At 55.2% G+C, this 18,599-nt stretch overlaps 1 protein-coding gene across 6 annotated transcripts; it reads right to left on the bottom strand.

Moving 5' to 3' along the window:
* Positions 1-6,802: 6,802 nt before the first annotated feature.
* Positions 6,803-18,287, bottom strand: KHSRP (KH-type splicing regulatory protein). Of its 6 annotated transcripts, none has more exons than XM_023186701.3 (20): positions 18,102-18,234; positions 17,869-17,969; positions 15,725-15,821; positions 15,034-15,072; positions 14,675-14,714; positions 13,811-13,860; positions 13,468-13,539; positions 12,592-12,649; positions 12,108-12,282; positions 11,895-11,993; positions 11,404-11,502; positions 11,173-11,275; positions 10,428-10,528; positions 10,182-10,326; positions 9,941-10,101; positions 9,751-9,860; positions 9,261-9,349; positions 8,988-9,188; positions 8,834-8,911; positions 6,803-8,755 (listed from the first exon to the last, which is right to left on the bottom strand). In XM_023186701.3, the coding sequence occupies exons 1-20, from the start codon at positions 18,115-18,117 to the stop codon at positions 8,478-8,480; spliced, it is 2,112 nt and encodes a 703-aa protein (XP_023042469.1). In that variant the 5' UTR covers positions 18,118-18,234; the 3' UTR covers positions 6,803-8,477. The 6 variants fall into 6 exon arrangements, with proteins under 6 accessions (XP_023042469.1, XP_023042467.1, XP_026311318.1 ...); XM_023186699.2 differs by having other exon boundaries at positions 6,803-7,577; positions 8,595-8,755; positions 17,869-18,221; XM_026455533.2 differs by having other exon boundaries at positions 6,803-7,577; positions 8,595-8,755; positions 9,063-9,188; positions 17,869-18,221.
* Between the last annotated feature and the right edge of the window lie 312 nt (positions 18,288-18,599).

Below are 18,599 nucleotides of genomic sequence, written 5' to 3'. Positions count from 1 at the left end.
GATCTTGGCTCACTGCAACCTCCACCTCCCAGGTTCAAATGATTCTCCTGCCTCTGCCTCCCAAGTAGCTGGGATTAAGGTGCCTGCCACCACACCTGGCTAATTTTTATGTTTTTTATAGAGATGGGTTTTCACCATGTTGGGCAGGCTGTTCTTGAACTCCTGACCTCAAGCGATGCCCCCCGTCTCGGCCTCTCAAAGTGCTGTGATTATGGGCGTGAGCCACCTCGCCCAGCCATGATGTCATAATTGATGGAACTGATGGTCGTGTAACATCAAAACCAGCCAATTGACATTGATATATATTTGTTTATACAGTTACCTGTATGTAGAGATACCATTGTCTTTAAAAAAAAAAAAGGTTGCCAGGCATTGTGGCTCACACCTATAATCCCAGCATGGAGGATCTCTTGAGCCCAGGAATTGAAGACCAGATTTGGCAACAAAGCAAGACACCATCTCTACAAAAATAAAAACTAAACAACTAGCCAGGTGTGGTGGCCCACACCTGTAGTCCTAGATGGGAGGCTTAAGTGAGATGATGGCTTGAGCCCAGGAAGTTGAGGCTGCAGTGAGCTGTGATTGAGCCACTGCACTTCAGCAGAAGTGACAGAGTGAGACCCTGTCTCACAAAACAAAACAAAAAACGGATCACTTGAGGTCAGGAGTTCAAGACCAGCTTGGCTAACATGGTGAAACCACATCTCTATGAAAAATACAAAAATTAGCCAGGCGTGATGGTGGGTGCCTATAATCCCAGCTACTTGGGAGGCTGAGGCAAGAGAATTGCTTGAACCGGGAGGTGGAGATTGCAGTGAGCCAAGATTGCATCATTGCACTCCATCCAGCCTGGACGACAGGGTGAGACTCTATCTCAAAAAAAAAAAAAAAAAAAGAGAGAGAGAGACAGGGTCTTAAGAAAAGACCTGTCACTGGGGGGAGGGAGGAGGGATAGCATTAGGAGATATATCTAATGTAAATGACGAGTTAATGGGTGCAGCACACCAACATGGCACATGTATACATATGTAACAAACCTGCACGTTGTGCACATGTACCCTAGAACTTAAAGTATAATAAAAAAAAATAGGCCGGGCACGGTGGCTCAAGCCTGTAATCCCAGCACTTTGGGAGGCCGAGACGGGCAGATCACGAGGTCAGGAGATCGAGACCATCCTGGCTAACACGGTGAAACCCCGTCTCTACTAAAAAACACAAAAATCTAGCCGGGCGAGGTGGCGGGCGCCTGTAGTCCCAGCTACTCGGGAGGCTGAGGCAGGAGAATGGCGTAAACCCGGGAGGCGGAGCTTGCAGTGAGCTGAGATCCGGCTACTGCACTCCAGCCCGGGCGACAGGGCGAGACTCCGTCTCAAAAAAAATAAAAAATAAAATAAAATAAAATAACAACAACAACAACAAAATATATATACAAAAAACAAGAAAGAAAAGACCTGTCACCCCAGCTGGAGTGCAGTAGCGGAATCATGACTCACTGCAGGCTTGAACTCACTGCAGACTTGAACACTGCAGACAGAAGGATCTCAAGTGATCCTTCTGTCTCAGCCTCCTGGGTAGCTGGGACCATAGGCCACCTCTGTTTTTCTTTCTGATGCTAGAGTGGTCACATCTTAGGCTACTAGGAGCAATTTCCTGTTGATGCTGGTGTCCTTTTGGGTTGAATGCTGCTTTTTTTTTTTTCTTCAAGACAGAGTTTCACTCTCCGCTCACTGCAAGCTCCGCCTCCCGGCTTCATGCCATTCTCCTGGCTCAGCCTCCCGAGTAGCTGAGATTACAGGCGGCCGCCACCGCACTTGGCTAAATTTTGTAGTTTTAGTAGAGATGGGGTTTCACCATGCTGGCCAGGCTGGTCTAGAACTCCTGACGTCAGGTGATCCACCCACCTCGGCCTCCCAAAGTGCTGGGATTACAGGTGTGAGCCACCGTGCTTGACCTCGTTTTCCCTTAATATGTAGGCCCTCTGTATCTATGGGGGATTGGTTCCAGGACCTGTCTCAGATACCAACATCCATGGATGCTGAAGTTTTTTTGTTTGTTTGTGTGTTTTTGAGAAGGAGTTTTGCTCTGTCACCAGGCTGGAGTGCAGTGGTGCAATCTCGGCTCACTACAACCTTCGCCTCCCTGGTTCAAGCGATTCTCCTGCCTCAGCCTCCCGAGCAGCTGGGATTACAGGCGTGCACCACCACGCCCGGCTAATTTTTTGCATTTTTAGTAGAGACGGCGTTTCACCACGTTGGCCAAGCTGGTCTCAAATTCCTGATCTCGTAATCTGCCCACCTCGGCCTCCCAAAGTGCTGGGATTACAGACATGAACCACCATACCTGGCTGCTCACGTTTCTGATATAAAATAACATAGTAGTGGCCAGGTGTGGTAATCACACCTGTAATCCTAGCACTTTGGGAGGCCGAGGTGGGAGCCCAGGAGTTTGAGGCCAGCCTGGACAACACAGTGAGATCCCATCTCTAAAAAAATTACATATTCAGATAGGGTGCGGTGGCTCACGCCTATAATCCCAGCACTTTGGGAGGCTGAGGCAGGCGGATCATGAGGTCAGGAGATCGAGACCATCCTGGCTAACAGGGTGAAACCCCGTCTCTACTAAAAATACAAAAAATTAGCCGAGCGTGGTGGTGGGCACCTGTAGACCCAGCTACTCAGGAGGCTGAGGCAGGAGAATGGTGTGAACCCGGGAGGCAGAGACTGCAATGAGCTGAGATCGCACCACTGTACTCCAGCCTGGGTGACAGAGCAAGACTCCGTCTCAAAAAAAAAAAAAAAAAAAAAAAAATTACATATTCAAAGAGTTAAATAAAAAAATACCGTGGTATTTGCCTAGAACCTATTATCACCCTCCCATATATTTTAAGTCATCTGTAGATTACTTGTAATACCTAAAACAATGTAAACATTATGTAAATAGTTGTTATGGTGTATTGCTTAGGGAATAATGACAAGGAAAAAATTCTGGGCTGGGCAAGGTGGCCCACGCCTGTGGTCCCAGCTACTTAGAAGAGTGAGTTGAGATCGCTTGAGCCCAGGGGTTTGAGGCTGCAGTGAGCTATGATTGCGCCACTGTACTGCAGCAAAACCCTGTCTCAAATTAAAAAAAGAGTTTTAATTTGGACATTATGAGGTATGGGGAAAAAAACAGACCCTGTCTAAAAAAAAAAAAAAAAAGAAAGTCTATACATGTTCAATACAGAGGCAACTTGTTTTCCAAATATTTTCTTTTTTTTTTTGTTTTTGTTTTTTTCTTTTCTGAGACAGTTTCCCTTTTGTTGCCCAGGCTGGAGTGCAATGCGGCCATCTCGACTCACTACAACCTCTGCCTCCCGGGTTCAAGCAATTCTCCTGCCTCAGCCTCCCGAGTAGCTGGGTTACAGGTGCCCGCCATCACGCCCGGCTAATTTTTCGTATTTTTAGTAGAGACTGGGTTTCACCATGTTGGCCAGGCTGGTCTCAAACTCCTGACCTCAAACGATCACCTGCCTCGGCCTCCCAAAGTGCCGGGATTACAGGCCTGAGCCACCGTGCCAGCCCTTTTGTTGTTGTTGTTGTTTAACTTTGCCATGTATCCAGAAGATCTCACATTAGTGTAAAGAGATCTTCCTTGTTCCTTTTTTACAGCTGTGTAGTATTCCATTGTTTGGCCACGCCATTGTATATTCAGCCAGTCTCCTATGGGCCATAAATTACTTTCAATCCTTTGCCACTACAGACAATGCCACATTAAATAATAACCTTTGCATGTCATTTCACCTTTTTGCTAGTATCCTTGAAATAGATTAAGGGTGCAATAGCTAGATTAAAGAGAAATGCATAATTTTGCTAGCCATCACCAAATTCCTCTTCATTTTATATTTACAGAAAGACCTACAGAACATGCTGCCAAGGTTTTGGATTTTTGTCAACCTGTGTAGGTGAGAAGTGGTATTTCGGTGTGGTTGTAATGAGCATTTCTCTGGCTACAATTGAGTGTTAAATATCTTTTGCAAAGTTTAAGGGCCACACTGGGCACAGGGGCACATACCTGTAGTGCTAGCTATTCAGAAGGCTGAGGTGGGAGATCGCTTGAGCCCAGGAGTTCAGGGCTGCAGTGAGCTATGATCTTGCCACTGTATTCCAGCCCAGGCAAGAGTGAGACTCTGTCTCTAAAAATACAGAAAGTTTGAAAAGTGTTTTGTTGTCTTCTTCAGTGAACTCTTTATATCTCTATATGTTTGGGTTTTTTTTCTAACAGGTTGTTGATTTTTTTCCTTCTTCTGTTTTTTTTGTTTTGTTTTTGTTTGTTTTTTGAGGTAGAGTCTTGCTCTGTTGCCCAGGCTGGAGTGCAGTGGTATGTAATCTCTGCTCACTGCAACCTCCGCCTCCCAGGTTCAAGCAATTCTCCTGCTTCGGCCTCTCCCGAGTTGCTGAGGCTACAGGTGTGCACCACTACGCCCGGCTAATTTTCCTGTTTTTAGTAGAGATGGGTTTCACCATGTTGGCCAGGTTGGGCTGGAACTCCTCACCTCAAGTGATCCACCTGCCCTGGCCTCCCAAAGTGCTGGCATTATAGGCTGAGCCACCATGCTCGGCCACTGCATCACATTTGGATCACATTACAATTACAAACTAGTTTGGGAAGACTCAGATCCTTTATAATGTTGAGTCTTTCTATCCAAGATTATATACCTGATCCTTTTGTGCAAGTATCCTTTTGAGTCACTTAAGAATATTTTACTTTTTAGGCCAGGTGCGGTGGCTCACGCCAATAATCCCAGCAATCTGGGAGGCCAAGACAGGAGGATCACCTGAGGTTAGGAGTTCGAGACTAGCCTGACCAACATGGCGAAACCACGTCTCTACTAAAAGTACAAAAATTAGCTGGGTGTGGTGATGTGCACCTGTAATCCCAGCTACTTGGGAGGCTGAGGCAGGAGAATGGCTGGAACCTGGGAGGAGGTGGTTGCTGTGAGTGGAGATCTTGCTATTGCACTCCAGCCTGTGCGACAGATACATATAGACCAGGGCGGCCTGATTATTTCTTATACCTACCCATGTAATCCTAGATACCTGGTTTCCAGGGAAACCGGGGTTCTGGGACCACTGTGCCTGTCCCTCCTCATCCAGCCCCCTTGTTCAGGTTCCTAGGTGGGCTGGTCCCCAATGTCATCATTGTGTTTGACTGCTCCACGGAGACGATGGTCCGACGAGTGCTACACTGGAGCCAGGTGGAGCACTGGGCAGACGACTGGGAGCTGGCTATCTGCCAGCGCCTGGAGACACACTACACCTTGTGTGAGCCAGTCTTGACCTTCTACCAGCAGAAGACCCTGCAACGAAACGTCGGTGCTCCCCGCTTCTGGCTCACTACACCCCAACCCCTAGGGAACAAGTCCTGCTTCAACAGCCCAGGGTCAGCCGGGCCTGGTCCTCGCTTTCCTACCAGGTAACCTGGGGGATTCCCATTTCCCCAGGAAATGCTCTGGGAACCCAGCCTCAGCTCACGTGGGCAGGCGATGGGATGCTGGTGGGGCCTCCCTGCACGCCCTCACACAGCAGTCAGCAACACAAGCTTTCCTGACCCTGTCCCCACTCTCTCTTCACGGGCATGCCTCTGGGATTTTCCCAGGATCTGAGCGGGAGAGGGTGATGTCCCTGCCGTGGGGCCCAGACCTGACCCCTGCGGCTCCCCCTTCTCTAGATCCTGGCAGAGGAAGCACCAGAGAACATCTTTGCCAAGCGCTGCTGTCATTGAGAGTCTGCAGTGAGATGGAGGGGCTGGGGGCGGGCCTTGCCCCTCACCAGAACCCGTGCAGGACGCGGGAGGGGTGCGTGCCTAGGAGATGAGACCTCCAGAAATGAGGGATGATGCCCCCTGTGATTCCAGAGCAACAGCTTCCCCTTCCCTGGGTCTGCTTCCCCATCAGGCAGGTTGGCCAGGGGCCACCAAGGAACACGCCCCACCAGGCCAGGTGCCTGGCACCCCTGCATGGGTTGGGGGGCTGTAAACAGCCCCCCCAGAGACCACATCTTGTTACTGGCTCCTGCTGGAGCTCTCACGGGGCCTGTGAGCCCAGGACATTTGAGATGAAGCCAGTTTTAAATGCTGGCATTCAGCGACAACCTCAGAGACCCTGCAGCTGCATGGGGGGTTACAAGATGCCCGCCCAGGTCCAAACAGCTCAGGTGGCCCCTCAGTGCCCTCTCCCACCTCACATCCAGTCCCATCACCCACTGAGCATTGGCGTGGGCCTGGCTCCTACCTCAGGGCTCTGAACGTTTAACAGGCCAGAGGACTTCCTGTAGCAACAGCCCATTCATGGGCACACTGGTCCCTGAGGCCCTCCTGAGCGTCTTGCTCCCCAAGGTGCTGGAGGGAAACTGGGTTGGGGAAGACAGCAGTGCTGGGCTTGGCCAGCCTCCCCTTCCCACATCGGAAGGGGAAAGTCTTGGGGGCCACACCCCACTCTTAATCAGCCGAGACTTGCTCCTCAACTTGTTTCCTCTCACAAACACAACTGCGGCCGGCACGCAGTCTTTTTTTTTTTTAAACAAAAAACACTTTATTTAACAAAAAAAAAAAAAAGTGGGGGGGCAGGGTTAGGAAAGCACATTGCGCCTGAAGAAAACTATTTTCTCTTATATTTTTCTTAAAAAAAAAAAAACCACAAAGTTTGTAATTTTCAATCACCATTATCAGGCTTTTTAAACAACATCTATAAAGAACAAACATCTGCTTCAAAACTACAGGGAGGGAGGGAAGGAGCGGGGGGAGACAGACAGCACCCGCAGACGGGGAGGTTTTGTTATCATTTATTTGTGAAGTTAAAAACGAGCGATAAAAAGTAAAAACTGCCATACAATTTTTTTTTGTTGTTCTCATTTTGTTTTCAGTTTCAATCTCCTCTTGAACAGATGAAAAGACAACAGACCAGTCCTGGGAGGGGGGACGGGCGGGGCCGCAGGAGCTGAGCCAGGGCGGGAGGAGAGGAGAAGAGGGGGCTTGGCTGCTGGGGGAAGGGGTCCTGCAATACAACACCTGGTCCAAGGAATGTTCCACCTCTAACTAAAAAAAAAGAAATAGCAAGAGTGATTTTTTTTTTTTCCTTTTTAAAAGTTTATTTTAAAAACAAGAAGAGGGCCGAGGGTGGGAGAAAATGAATTGCTTTATCCTCAGAGAGGCAGGTTCAGGAAGGCTGGGGGGTGAAGAATAGAGACTTTTTAATATATATATATATAATTTTCTAAGTTCTGCTTTGCTCTTTGTGTTTTAATGTTTAAGGTGTTTTTGGCAGAGATCGAGATCTCGCTATCTTCTCTGGCTGGCTCAACATGAAGAATCCCAATTTTGAAAGAAAAAGCATGTGAGACACAGAACAGGCGAGAGAGTGAGGGCCCAGCACACCCCCAAGCCCCCTCCCACCGCTTGCCGCGAGGGCTCCCCAATATGCCCCACGGCAGCCATCGCTCTCTCGCCAAACAAAACAGAAGCCCCCAAACAGAACAAAATGGAAAAAAAAAATAAAGATTTTTCACAGATGAAGAAGTTCACATTCATTCGATTCATTGAGCCTGCGGAGAGGGAAGAGATAGGAATTGGTCACTACGGGGAGGGGAGGGTGGGAGACTAGGGGGCGGAAGAGAGGAGGGGCTGGAACACCGTGGGGGGGGCAGGAAGCCCCCTCCCAAACCTGCGCTGGCTCAGGCTGGAAGGACGTGCTTGTTAACTGTCTAGCCAGGTGCTCGCGGGACTGGCTGAAGTCACGCTGCTCCCTGATGGAGAAGGAGGGACAGAGCAGGAAGAGAGGAACGGGGGCCACGGAGGGTGGAGGCGCTAGGGTCGGAGGGGAGCTGCCCTGTCTCCGGAGGGCGGCGGCTCCCGGCGCAGCACAACAACATGAACAATCCAGAGATCATGGTGTCCCCACAACACCCCTGTGAGGTAGGTTGGAAGGTGGCAACGATCTTCACGCCCACTTCACAGACAAGCCCGGGACACAGGCAAGCGCGAGCGCATGGGAGGCTAAGCCCGGCGGGGCAGGGGCCTGGGCCGCTCCCCGCGTCCCCACCAGTCCCTGCCAGAGCCGGGCCGCCTGCAACACAGTCACTTGGACACGGGAAAAAAGATCATAGGTTTAAAAAACAAAAGAATAAAAAGAACAAAAACCAAAAAAATGATGCAGAGAAGGGGAAAAAATAGACGTTTTCTTCCCAAGTGGCCAGATTGTGAGCAAGGTGGCGGCCGGGCCGGTGCCCACCATCCGCGCTGTCTGCCTGCCCCCCGACTCCCCAGCAGTTCAGAAGTCCCGCCTGCGAGTCTCAGCGCTCCCCAGCATCACGACAGCGGCACACAGGAACGAGCAGCCGGCGCAGGGAGGCCTCTTCGTTTAACCTCTGGACCCAGCGAATGCTTCCCTGGTGGTGCGTGGGGACTCCCGGAGACCTCCAGCCACACGGCCCCCGCTGCAGGCATCAAGGGCACACCCCGCAGGGGAAGGGGTTTCCGGCGCTACCCACTAAGGCAGGATGGACGGTGGCCGGGGGTTGGAAGGAGAAAGGAGGAGGAGGAGGGTGGCAATTCCCACTTGCCTGCTGCTGTCCCTGCTGCGTGGGCGGTGGCTGGGGGCCGCCAGGACCTGGGGTCTGTCCGTAGTAAGCGGCCTGCTGTCTGTAATATTCCGCCCAGGCGGCACTGTAGTCTGGCTGGGAGCCTGGGGGAGCTCCTGGACCCCCTCCGGTGGCCACTTGCGCTGTGGGTGGACAGACACAGGTGAGAGGCTGTGGGTGAGGGCTGCCCCTGCCCCTGTCCCCAGTCGGTGGCCACTCACCTTGCTTCTTGTAGTACTCCTCCCAGGCCTTCGTGTAGTCCTGCTGTGGGGGCGCTCCGGGCTGCTGGGGCTGCTGGCCTGTGGGGGCGCCGAGACAGGTCAGAAACCACTCCCCCGGCAGGGCTGGAGCCCCCCCGCCGCCCTGCAGACTCACCGATCTTTTTGTAATACTCTTCCCAGGCCTTAGTGTAGTCCGACTGGCCGGTGGGTGGGGGCTGAGGGGGCTCACCCTGAGCCGGTGGGGCCGCAGGGGCCGGCGCAGGGCCTGGGACGGGGCCCGGGGGCTGCTGGTAGTAGTGTGAGTAGTAGGCGGCCCACGCGGCGTTGGGGTCCGCGGCCGCTGCAGCTGCTTTGCCTGTAGGAGATACCCCGGGTGAGACATGGGCACAGAACAGGGCCCGCCCTCCCCAGGCGGCCCACCACTTACTTGGGTCGTGAGGAGCAGGCGGTTGCCACTGGGGGTAGGTATTGCCCCAGCCCTGGGGTGGGTACTGATGAGGAGGGGGCCCCCCAGCACTGCAGGAGAGAAGAAAGGGATGCTTGAGCAGTGGTGAGGGGGTGGCCACAGTCGGCCCAGTGGGGATGTTTTTCAGTGGGGAGGAGCAAGAGACCCAGACCACCAGGCTCAACAGGGCGCCTGGGAAAGGCCTAGACAAGAAGCAACTCGAAGGACATGCACTGTCAGCTCGAGGACACGAAATAAGCCCCCGAAACTTCCACGTGCGCAGAGAGATGCTGAAAGGCATATGTGCTGTAGCAGTGCACAGGAGAGGGCCTGTTGATGGTATCCACAAAAACGGGCTGGATGAGGCCCCCCACCTGCACTTCTAGAGAAAGGGGAATGGGGTCTGTTATTCTTCTTGCCAGCTCAATGAACCCCCGCCCCCAAAGCCCAGGAGACAGAGAGGGATACTCACTGTGGGGGAGCCCCGGGTGGCCCCTGGTTGAAGGGCCCAGGATTGAAGGGCCCCATTGGGCCAGCAGGGCCTGGGCCGCCTGGGCCTGGTCCAACTGGACAGAGAGGACCCTGGAAGGAAGGAGTAGCCGAGGTGAGTGGGCTGGGATCCGGGCTGCGAGCCCAAACCCCCAGAGCCCGCCCCAACCCACCTCGATCTTCTCCTCGATAAGCTGCTTGGCGTGGTCAATCTGCTGGGGCGAACCCCGGATGATGAACAACTTGAAGTTGGGGTCCCCGTTGGGTGGCAGCTGCCGGGAGATCTCTACGAAGGCTCCCGTCTGCTGGTTTATGGCTTTCACATTCTCGCCACCTGCAAAAATGCAGAAGGTAAAGGTGGCCTGCAGTGGTGGCCCAGGAAAGAAGGGGCAAGGGGCAGGGGGCCACACTCACCTCGGCCGATGACCAGCCCACATTTGTGAGTGGGGATGGAGAAGGTCATCTCCCCGCCAGGGGGACCCCAATTGCCTTGGCCTCTTCCTCGGCCTCGCCCCCCTGGAGGCATGCCTGGACCCCCTGGAGGACCTGGGGGACCACTCTGCAAGACAAGAGGAGGAAGAAGATGAACCCTGGAAGCCGGTCTGCTCTCCACATTCCCCTGGAGGTCCTGCCAGCCCTTCAGCAGCCGGGGCCACCTACCCTGAGGCTCTGGAGAAGGTCGTTGATGATTCGGGCTGCGTGCTCGCACCTGTCTGGGGGCCCCATTATATGAGCAATCTTCTCGGGCCCTGTCCCGTCATCTGAGGCCAGCACCAAGAGAGCAGAGAGACAAGTTTAAAAGAGCCCACCCCAGAGCCCTGCAACGCCGCCTCCAGTGCAGACACCACGCTGGCCTGAGCTCCCAGACGCGCTGCGCCACTCCCAGCCTCCACCCGCTCAGGGATCGAGGGGGAGGCGGCCCACATTCCCAGAGAAGGAAACCCACGGCCAAGCCAGGGGGTGGCTCAAGCTTCTTCCAGCACACAGCACCCCCAGCACTGTGAGATTTTACAGAACAGTAAATATCTGAAAAGCCAGAGGGGCCCTTCTCCCCACGGCAGGCAGCTCAGAGACTGGCTGAGGACTGGCAAGAGTCCAGAGCTGAGGTGGAGTGACCTGATGCCGGCTGTGGGGCGCCCAGGGCTGTCCTATCAGGATGGGCTCCATCATGGGGGGAGGAAGAGATCTGACAGGGACAGGAACACACGGTCCCCCTGGATGTGGAAAGCCCATGTCACCCCCTTATGCAGCCGTCCCAGAGGAGAGAAGGGACTGGGCATGCTCTGACAGCTGGACTAGGAGCCATGAGGTGCTATGGAGGCCACCTGGCTGACCACGGTGCCCAGCTCCCTCAGAGCCTGCCTCCTGAAAAGGGTGGGGGGAGGGGCTCTGGCCAGGCCCTGACCTTGCTTGAACTGTATCCGCACGCCAGCATCATTCTGGATCTTCTTGATCATCTCTCCGCTCCGGCCAATGACCACGCCAACAGAATGCCTGGGAACTGGCACCTGAGGAAGGAGGTGGCAGGGTCGGCTGGGCCCGCAGCTCTGCTGCCCTCTGCTGTCCACTGGCCATGAGGAGCCACTCACCCCGGCCCCTCCCTCCACCGGGGGGTGAAGGCAAGGCCCACACTCACATCGATGCCTCCGCCAATCCGAGATCCGTACTCATTCCGGTCCCCAAAGCCGCCTTGGTCACGTTCCCGGAGGATGTCCATCACCATCTCGCAGGCTTGCTGCAAACACACAGGAGAGGCAGCCCTCACGGGTGAGTCTTGCTGCCCCACACACCCCCACCTTCTCAGGGGATGTGGGCCTCAGCAAAGGACCCACGAACCCTGGCTGAGCCCAGCATGGCACCCTACTAAGCTTTCTACCTGCCACTTGAATGGGGAGGCACTGCCAACAGCCCCATTTCCAGATAAGAAAGCAGAAGGTCAGAGGTGAGGCCGGTGTCTCACACACACAAAGCTGGGAGTCAGTTCAGGGCCGCCCTCTTGCAAGCCTCTTGGTGTTATGACTGACTGTTCACGTATCTCTCTGGCGGAATGCAGACCCGAGGCTGCTGGCCCTGCCCACCTGCCCATGCTGCTCCAGAGCCCCGTCCACCACCCCAGGGTGTGCTCACCTGCACTTTGTAAGGATCCCCAATGATCCGGAGAGGTTTGTCCACATTCGTATTCTGAGATCCGTCCTGAATTAAGATCATCTTCACTCCAGCACGTTCCTTTACAACCAAGGTTAAGCGTTAGTGCTGGGTTCTCCCAGGACTTCCTGGGCTGCTGTGGTGGTGGGGGGTGGTGCACGGATGATGAGGAAGCTGCCTAGGTGCTGCCCTTACCTGCAGCTGCTTAATGGTCTCCCCGCCCTTGCCGATGACCAGGCCGGCCTTGCCCGCAGGGATCATGATCTCCTGCACGGTGCCGTTCTGGCCCCCGTTGGCGTTGTCGTGGAACTGTCCTGGGGGGCCCCCACGACCCCGAGACACAATGTCGTCCAGCATCATCTTCGCTTTCCTGGGAAGGGGAGGAGTGGGTGCCACCGCTGGAGAAAGGTACTGGTCTGGTGGCCCACCCAGCTCGAAGGGAAGGCGACCCCAACATGTGCAAGGATGACAGGGAAGAAAGGCCAGTCACTGGAGCTGTTCAGGCTCCAGATTCCCCAGGTCTTGGGCTGCTAGGGAATCAGCCTAATGTTAACATGGCTCTCTGGAGAAGGGGGCAAGAGTGGAGCACATGCGAGTTGCTCCCAACTTTCAATTCAAAGGGACGGAGCGGGCTTCTGCCTGTCCCCACATCACAATGAGAGGTCCTGCGGGGACTTACTGGACAGATTCTGGGGCTCCTGTCAAGGACACGCTGCGCTCGGGTAGGCCACCGCTGTCTGGAAAGAGGAAATAGGGTCAGTGCCCTCCCTGGCCCACAGGCAGAGAAAGGCCTGCCTTGGACATGAGGAAACTTTCAGAACAACCAAGAGCCACTTCTGTCCCATTCAGCAGCCTGACAAATCAGTTTACTTCCCCTAAACACCTGGGAGGCTGCCTGAGGCAAGGCCAAGGTTGGGAAGGGATCCCAGAGGAGAGGCAGGACTTTTAGGGAAAAGGACGAGGTGGAGTGAATGGCAGATTCCAGAAGGTCCAGGACCTGGCCACCCCCACTACCAGCGGTGACCACCAGAGCCTCTTCTACAGAGAGCACGTGCTACACACCCACGTGAAGCCTCAGAGCCCCCTACCGAGCAGGCTTTCTGTACCTCAGGACTCTGAGACTCAAAGAGGTAACTATATTGCCTGAGAGCAGACATACAGCCAGAACTGGGATTTGCACCTGGGCCTGATCTCAGAGTGATCACTCTTTCCAAGGCACCACCCTGCCTCACGCAGTCTTGCCGGGGTGCTTTCACTCATGCGGCAGGTCAGTGCAGTGCTGCGGAGCTTGGTGTCTGCAACCAGGCCCCTGTGTGAAACGCTAGCCCTGCCGCCGCAGTCCATCCCTACCCACTGAAAATGAAAGAAGTCACAGCTGCGCCCCGTGGGCAGTGCTAGTGCAGTGAAATACTGCACTGAGCCCAGTCCGTAGTAAGCACCAACAAGCGCCAGCTCGCTTCCTGTCCACAGTCCCCGTGAAAATTAAGTAATTAAAGGAAAGTGCAAAGGGCCCAACCCTGGCCCCCTTTCTGGCAGGAATCTGACGCTCTTGTACCTGGAGAAATCTGTACTTTGCAGCCTGAATCCTGTTGGATTTTGTTAATTTGTTCACCTCCTCTGCCAATAACTGGATGGAGAAAGAAAAGCACAGCGTGATGAGGGAAGGGAGCCCGGGCCTCAGGAGACTGCGTGGCCAGGGCCCCAGCCCCTCTGACGCTCAGGAGGGCAGCAGTCCTCTAGAGAGCTCCTATCCTCTGCCCAGAGGGGACGAAGGAGGGACAAATGAGAACAGCACACAGGAGCCCCCTCAGACCAGGGCTTCTAGGCTGGCAGGAGCTCACAGGACACTTCCTCTTGGCGAAGAGTGGGCCTCCCCACCCAAGGTGACCCACACTCACTCAGGCCCACCATGCCGTCTGGGACCCTGTACTCTTCTGTCATTGAAGTCCTGTAAAGAGACATGCCCAAAGTCAGTCCTCAAGTGGGAAGGGAGGAGGACAGAAGCTCTGGAAGGTCTACTTGAAACCAATGCCACCGTAGGCCTAAGCAGAATCTGACCAGATAGGCCATCAAACCTCTGGAGGCCTCAGTTTCCCCATCTGTGCCCTGAGAGGTTTGGTCTGGGCATTGTGGGCTGTGGCCTGACGACAGTGGTGCCGTCCCACTGATTCAGAGCGAGAGCAAGCACTGAGACTCCCAGCAAACTGACAGTCACTCTATGTTGCTGAGCTCTAAAAAGCCAGCTGTATGTCCTTGTCATCTTATTTTCCTAGTATTTTATGAAACTACCGGCCCATTAAAAAATAAACAAACAAAAAACTGGCCCCCGACAACTGCCCTGTGTCAGGTTCACCTCAGTCCATTGGGTCGGGCAAAGAGCCCTGAGCTCCACAGCACGGAGTGGGATGGGCACTTGCAGATGTGTCAGGGAAGGAGGCAAGGCCCTCCCAGCCTCTTCCAGGATGACAATATTTGTTCTGCTCAGAGTCCCCACCCCAGCGGAGGACGCCATAAGGTGCGGAGACCACCCTGTCACTACAGTGACTGCCACGACCCTCTCCTCCCACAGCCCTACAGATAAGGGGTACGAGGAACGGACACAGCTCCTCTGTCTCGTTCACGTCTGAGCACTCTCTGGTCAACTGGCACTGGGGGATAAAACCTGAGAGATGCGCCCCTAGTCAGAGCCCTCCCAAGTCAGAAGCAAGGCCAGTCTGCTGGCCAACAGACAAGAAAGCAGTGTGGGCCCCACCGTGGCTTACCTTGGAGGAGGATGGATGGGTCCAAGTTGAGAACTGATTGCTGTAGAGAGAAAATCCAAAGCAAAGACTGGCTTAGCTCCTCCTTGGGCACTTGGCACTGCCTGCCCCGGGGCAGTGGGAGCTGAGCTTGGCACCATGGTCCCCAGCCTGCAACAGTGCCTGATGGATGCTGTGGATCCCCTCCCCATAAAAGCAGAGTTCATCTGCCTCAATTTCAGGGGTCCTGGGATCCCTCAAATGTATGGGCCCCAGAATGGAAGCACCACACGCCTCTGTAAAGAGCTGCCACCTCCTCACTGACTCCTGAAAACCTCAACCCATTGAAGCCACGTATCTGCCTGCAGACCCCCTGGACTTACAGTCTCCCTGGGAAGCCAGCTTCTTGCTCTCCGGTTGATCTGGGAAAGAGAGAGGGTGGCAGATGCAGCACCCGCCCACCCACGGCCACCTCGAACCTGATGCTGGTGCCACATGTCCAAGGTAACCAGTGCCCCTCAGTCCCCACCCTTAACAGGAGCTGAGACAGGAGCCTAGGAGAGACCGGCCCCTAACGGGGCCAGACTCCGCCAATACCACCACCAACGCCCGGAGTAAAAAAGCCTTTGGAACACGCAAACACCACCAGGCACCTGAGTCCTCCCGGTTTAGGACAGCACCCGCCTCTAGCAGGGAGGGGTGTCACGGATAACAGTGGAGTTGGTCAGGAGATGATCACCCACTACTTGCGGTCACGCGACGCAACCCAGGGCTGGGCCAACTTCACATCAAGCCTCACTAACTGCTCCTGGTTGCCTCAGCCTCCCAGAAGGGGAGGAATCATCTTGGGAACTTACAACTTCGACCCAGTCACAATCAATCTGCCCTCCTCTCTGCCACCTGATACCTCAGGATGGCAGACGGAACAAAAAGAATTAACAAAGCCAGGATTGCTGAAGTTTTAAAAGACCAAACAGCAGCAACACCCACCCCCTCTGAACCACACTCAAACAAAAGCACCTCTTTAGGCCCCCAGCCCTTCCTCCTAAGCTAAAGGCGGCAGCAGGGAGTTACCTCCATCTTCCAACTGTCTCTTTTGGCCCCCAAAACCAAAATCAGGAGTGCTGTTATTCACTGTTGTGGCAGCATCGCCTCCAATTTTGGCTGCAATCTAGAATAAAGTAGTAAGCACAGAAGAATTACCACCAAAAACAACCCTCCATGGCACCCAGGTCAACTTCTCAGAACATTTCCTGGACATGAAAGCCGTCAGGTCTTGGTGTCTGGCCCTCCAATTTAGGGAAGAGTCAGTTGGTTAAGACATCCTAGAACGAGTTTTGAACCTGGGCCTCAAGGTTCTCACCAGTTATCTAGGATTATCAAAATTCCTCTCTTCCCTTCTGCTGTGATGTGTGTCTTAATTGTGGCCAGCCCATAATCCACACTGACTTCATCCTAGGGGTGACGAGAACACAGGCTCAGGTGCCAGGGAGGGTCCCCAGGTCATCTCCAGGAGCTTTCAGACACTTCCTCCTGCCAGTGGCCCCAGCTCACACAACCAGAAAGTGTGTTTTTTAGCCCAGTTTTCCTGGGATGCTGAAGAGTTCAACTTTCCCTTATAACCCCCACTCTCAAAATCCTTTTTTCAATTTACTGAATAAATTTGATCAGAGTGATCACTTCAAGGGATATGAAATCCTCATTTGACCAAAACAGAAGATTCTTTGGATGGCTGGACGCGGTGGCTCACGCCTGTAATCCCAGCACTTTGGGAGACCGAGGCGGGCATATCACTTCAAGTCAGGAGTTCAAGACAGCCTGGCCAACATGGTGAAATCCCATCTCTACTAAAAATACAAAAATTAGCTGGGTTTGGCGGTACACATTTGTAATCCCAGCTACTCGGGAGGCTGAGGCAGGAGGAGCACTTCAACTGGAGAGGTGGAGGCTGTGGTGAGCTGAGATCGCGCCACTGCACCCCTGCCTAGGTGATAGTGCGACTCCATCTCAAAAAAACAAAACAAAACAAAACAAAAAACGAAAACAAGACTCTATGGGACACAAGTTCCATCTCAGACACGTGAAGAGCAACTTTAAAGAAACCTCAACCCAGCAAACTTAGGATCAGAGTCCAGGTTTAGAAACCTAAATCATATTAAGAATCTCCCTTTCTACCAGTCTCCATTTTTCTATGCTGCCCTAGAGCCAAAGTTCATGGGACGCCCACAGGGCGCCTGTCCCCACCAACTGACAGCACCAGCTCCCTCCCTTCAAGCTGCCCCAGAATCAAGACGGTTCCATGGGCAGTAAGACCAAGTGCACGCTAGAACCCACCCAACTCCAAGGGTGAGTTAGTCAGAGACCACAGAGGGCCAGAACACAGGCGTTCACCTAACGGGACCTCCCACCTTGGGAGGAGCCAGTCTCTAGCCCCGGAGGCACTGGGACAGCCCAGGAGCCGGTCGGTTTCCCGAAAGGCTGCAAAGTCCTCCCATTCTACAGACCACCAACCCTCCAGGCCATGAGGAGGCTGCAAATGGAGCTGGAGAGGTCAGTCTTAGCAGCATGTGACACTTCCTTGTTGTCATTACGCCTTAATACACGGTGATGGGAGACCCTCCCTTCTTTCCCCCAAAGAGACAGACCACGCTTTCAAGCCACCAAAGCATCCAAAAGCCAGTCCCCATGCTCGTCTTCCCCATTTCGCACAAGTGCTCAGTCCTAGACAGGTCCCCATCCAATTTCCCGACTCAAGAGCAAGGACTGTCCCTCCCACCCCCACAATGTCCCTTCCTTCTAGGGAGGAAGCAGAAATGGGATAGGGTTGGGGGCAAACACTGCCCTTTGCCCTGATATGGGGAGGAGAGTAAAAGCCCTCCGCCCGGGAAGGTGGACCCCTGCCTCCAGCCATATCTTAAGGCGGGGGGCTAAGGGGGGGCTCCCAAAAGTGCGTCCCCGAACTCAGGGGCACCTGCACACCCAGGGGCCGCTCCTGGTGACCCCCAGTGCGCCCCTACCCCCTGCGAAGGGGTCACCCGCAGGGAGCCCACTCGAGGCGCAGCGGGAGGGCCAGGCCCCCGCCTACCGCCCACGTGACCCCGCGACGGCCCGGGCCCCCCCCCTCCGCGACCCCGCGCGCGCGCGCGCACGTGACCCCCGCCCCCTCCCCCGCCTGCGCGAGCGCGCGAGCGCGCCCCTCAGGCCCTAGGCCTCCTCACCTGGCGGGCCCGCTGCACGGCGTCGGCGAAGGCGTCCTTGCGGATTCCCGGGCCGCCTCCGCCGGGTGGCTGAGAGGGGCCCCCGGCCGACCCCCCGCCCGGGCCGCCACCGCCAGGGCCGCCGCCGCCCCGGTCCCCCGCGCCTGGCGGGCCAGGCGGAGGGCCTCCCCCGGCGCCCCCAGCTCCCCCGCCCCCGCCGGCGGGTGGCGGCGGCCCGGGCGGGGGTCCTCCCGTGCTGTAGTCCGACATGGCGCGGCGGGGCCGGGCCTGGCGCGGAGGCTGAAGCTGAGGAGGCGGCGGCGGCGGCGGCGGCTCAACGCGGGAACAAGGCCTCGCTCCACACGGCCGCGGAGCACTCTGGGAACCCAGCCGCTGGGAAGACGACGAGGGGGGAGAAGGTGGCCCCCTCCCGCCGCCGGCGTGACGGACGGCTCCTGCGGGCCAATGGGAGGCAGCCGCCGCACCCCGGACACCAATCGCGAACTCTGAAGGAGGTGGCCAATCGGAGTGCAACGAGGGGCAGTGGGCGGGAGGCTCAGAGTGACTGACAGCTCTCAGAGGCAATAGCTGCGAGCTACCGGTGCTGGGCGGGCAAATGAAGGCTATCAGAGAAGGCAGGAGGCCCAATGAAACGCGAGTGCCAGATTCGCGGGGCGGCTTCAGAATTAGATTGACGGTTCTGAAGAGTCACGTGGACTGTAAGGCAGGGCCTAGTGAAAGACTCCTATGGA

Source organism: Piliocolobus tephrosceles, chromosome 21 (genome assembly GCF_002776525.5).
Source record: "Piliocolobus tephrosceles isolate RC106 chromosome 21, ASM277652v3, whole genome shotgun sequence".
Lineage (NCBI taxonomy): Eukaryota > Metazoa > Chordata > Mammalia > Primates > Cercopithecidae > Piliocolobus > Piliocolobus tephrosceles.
This window is presented reverse-complemented; position numbering and strand designations above follow the sequence as displayed.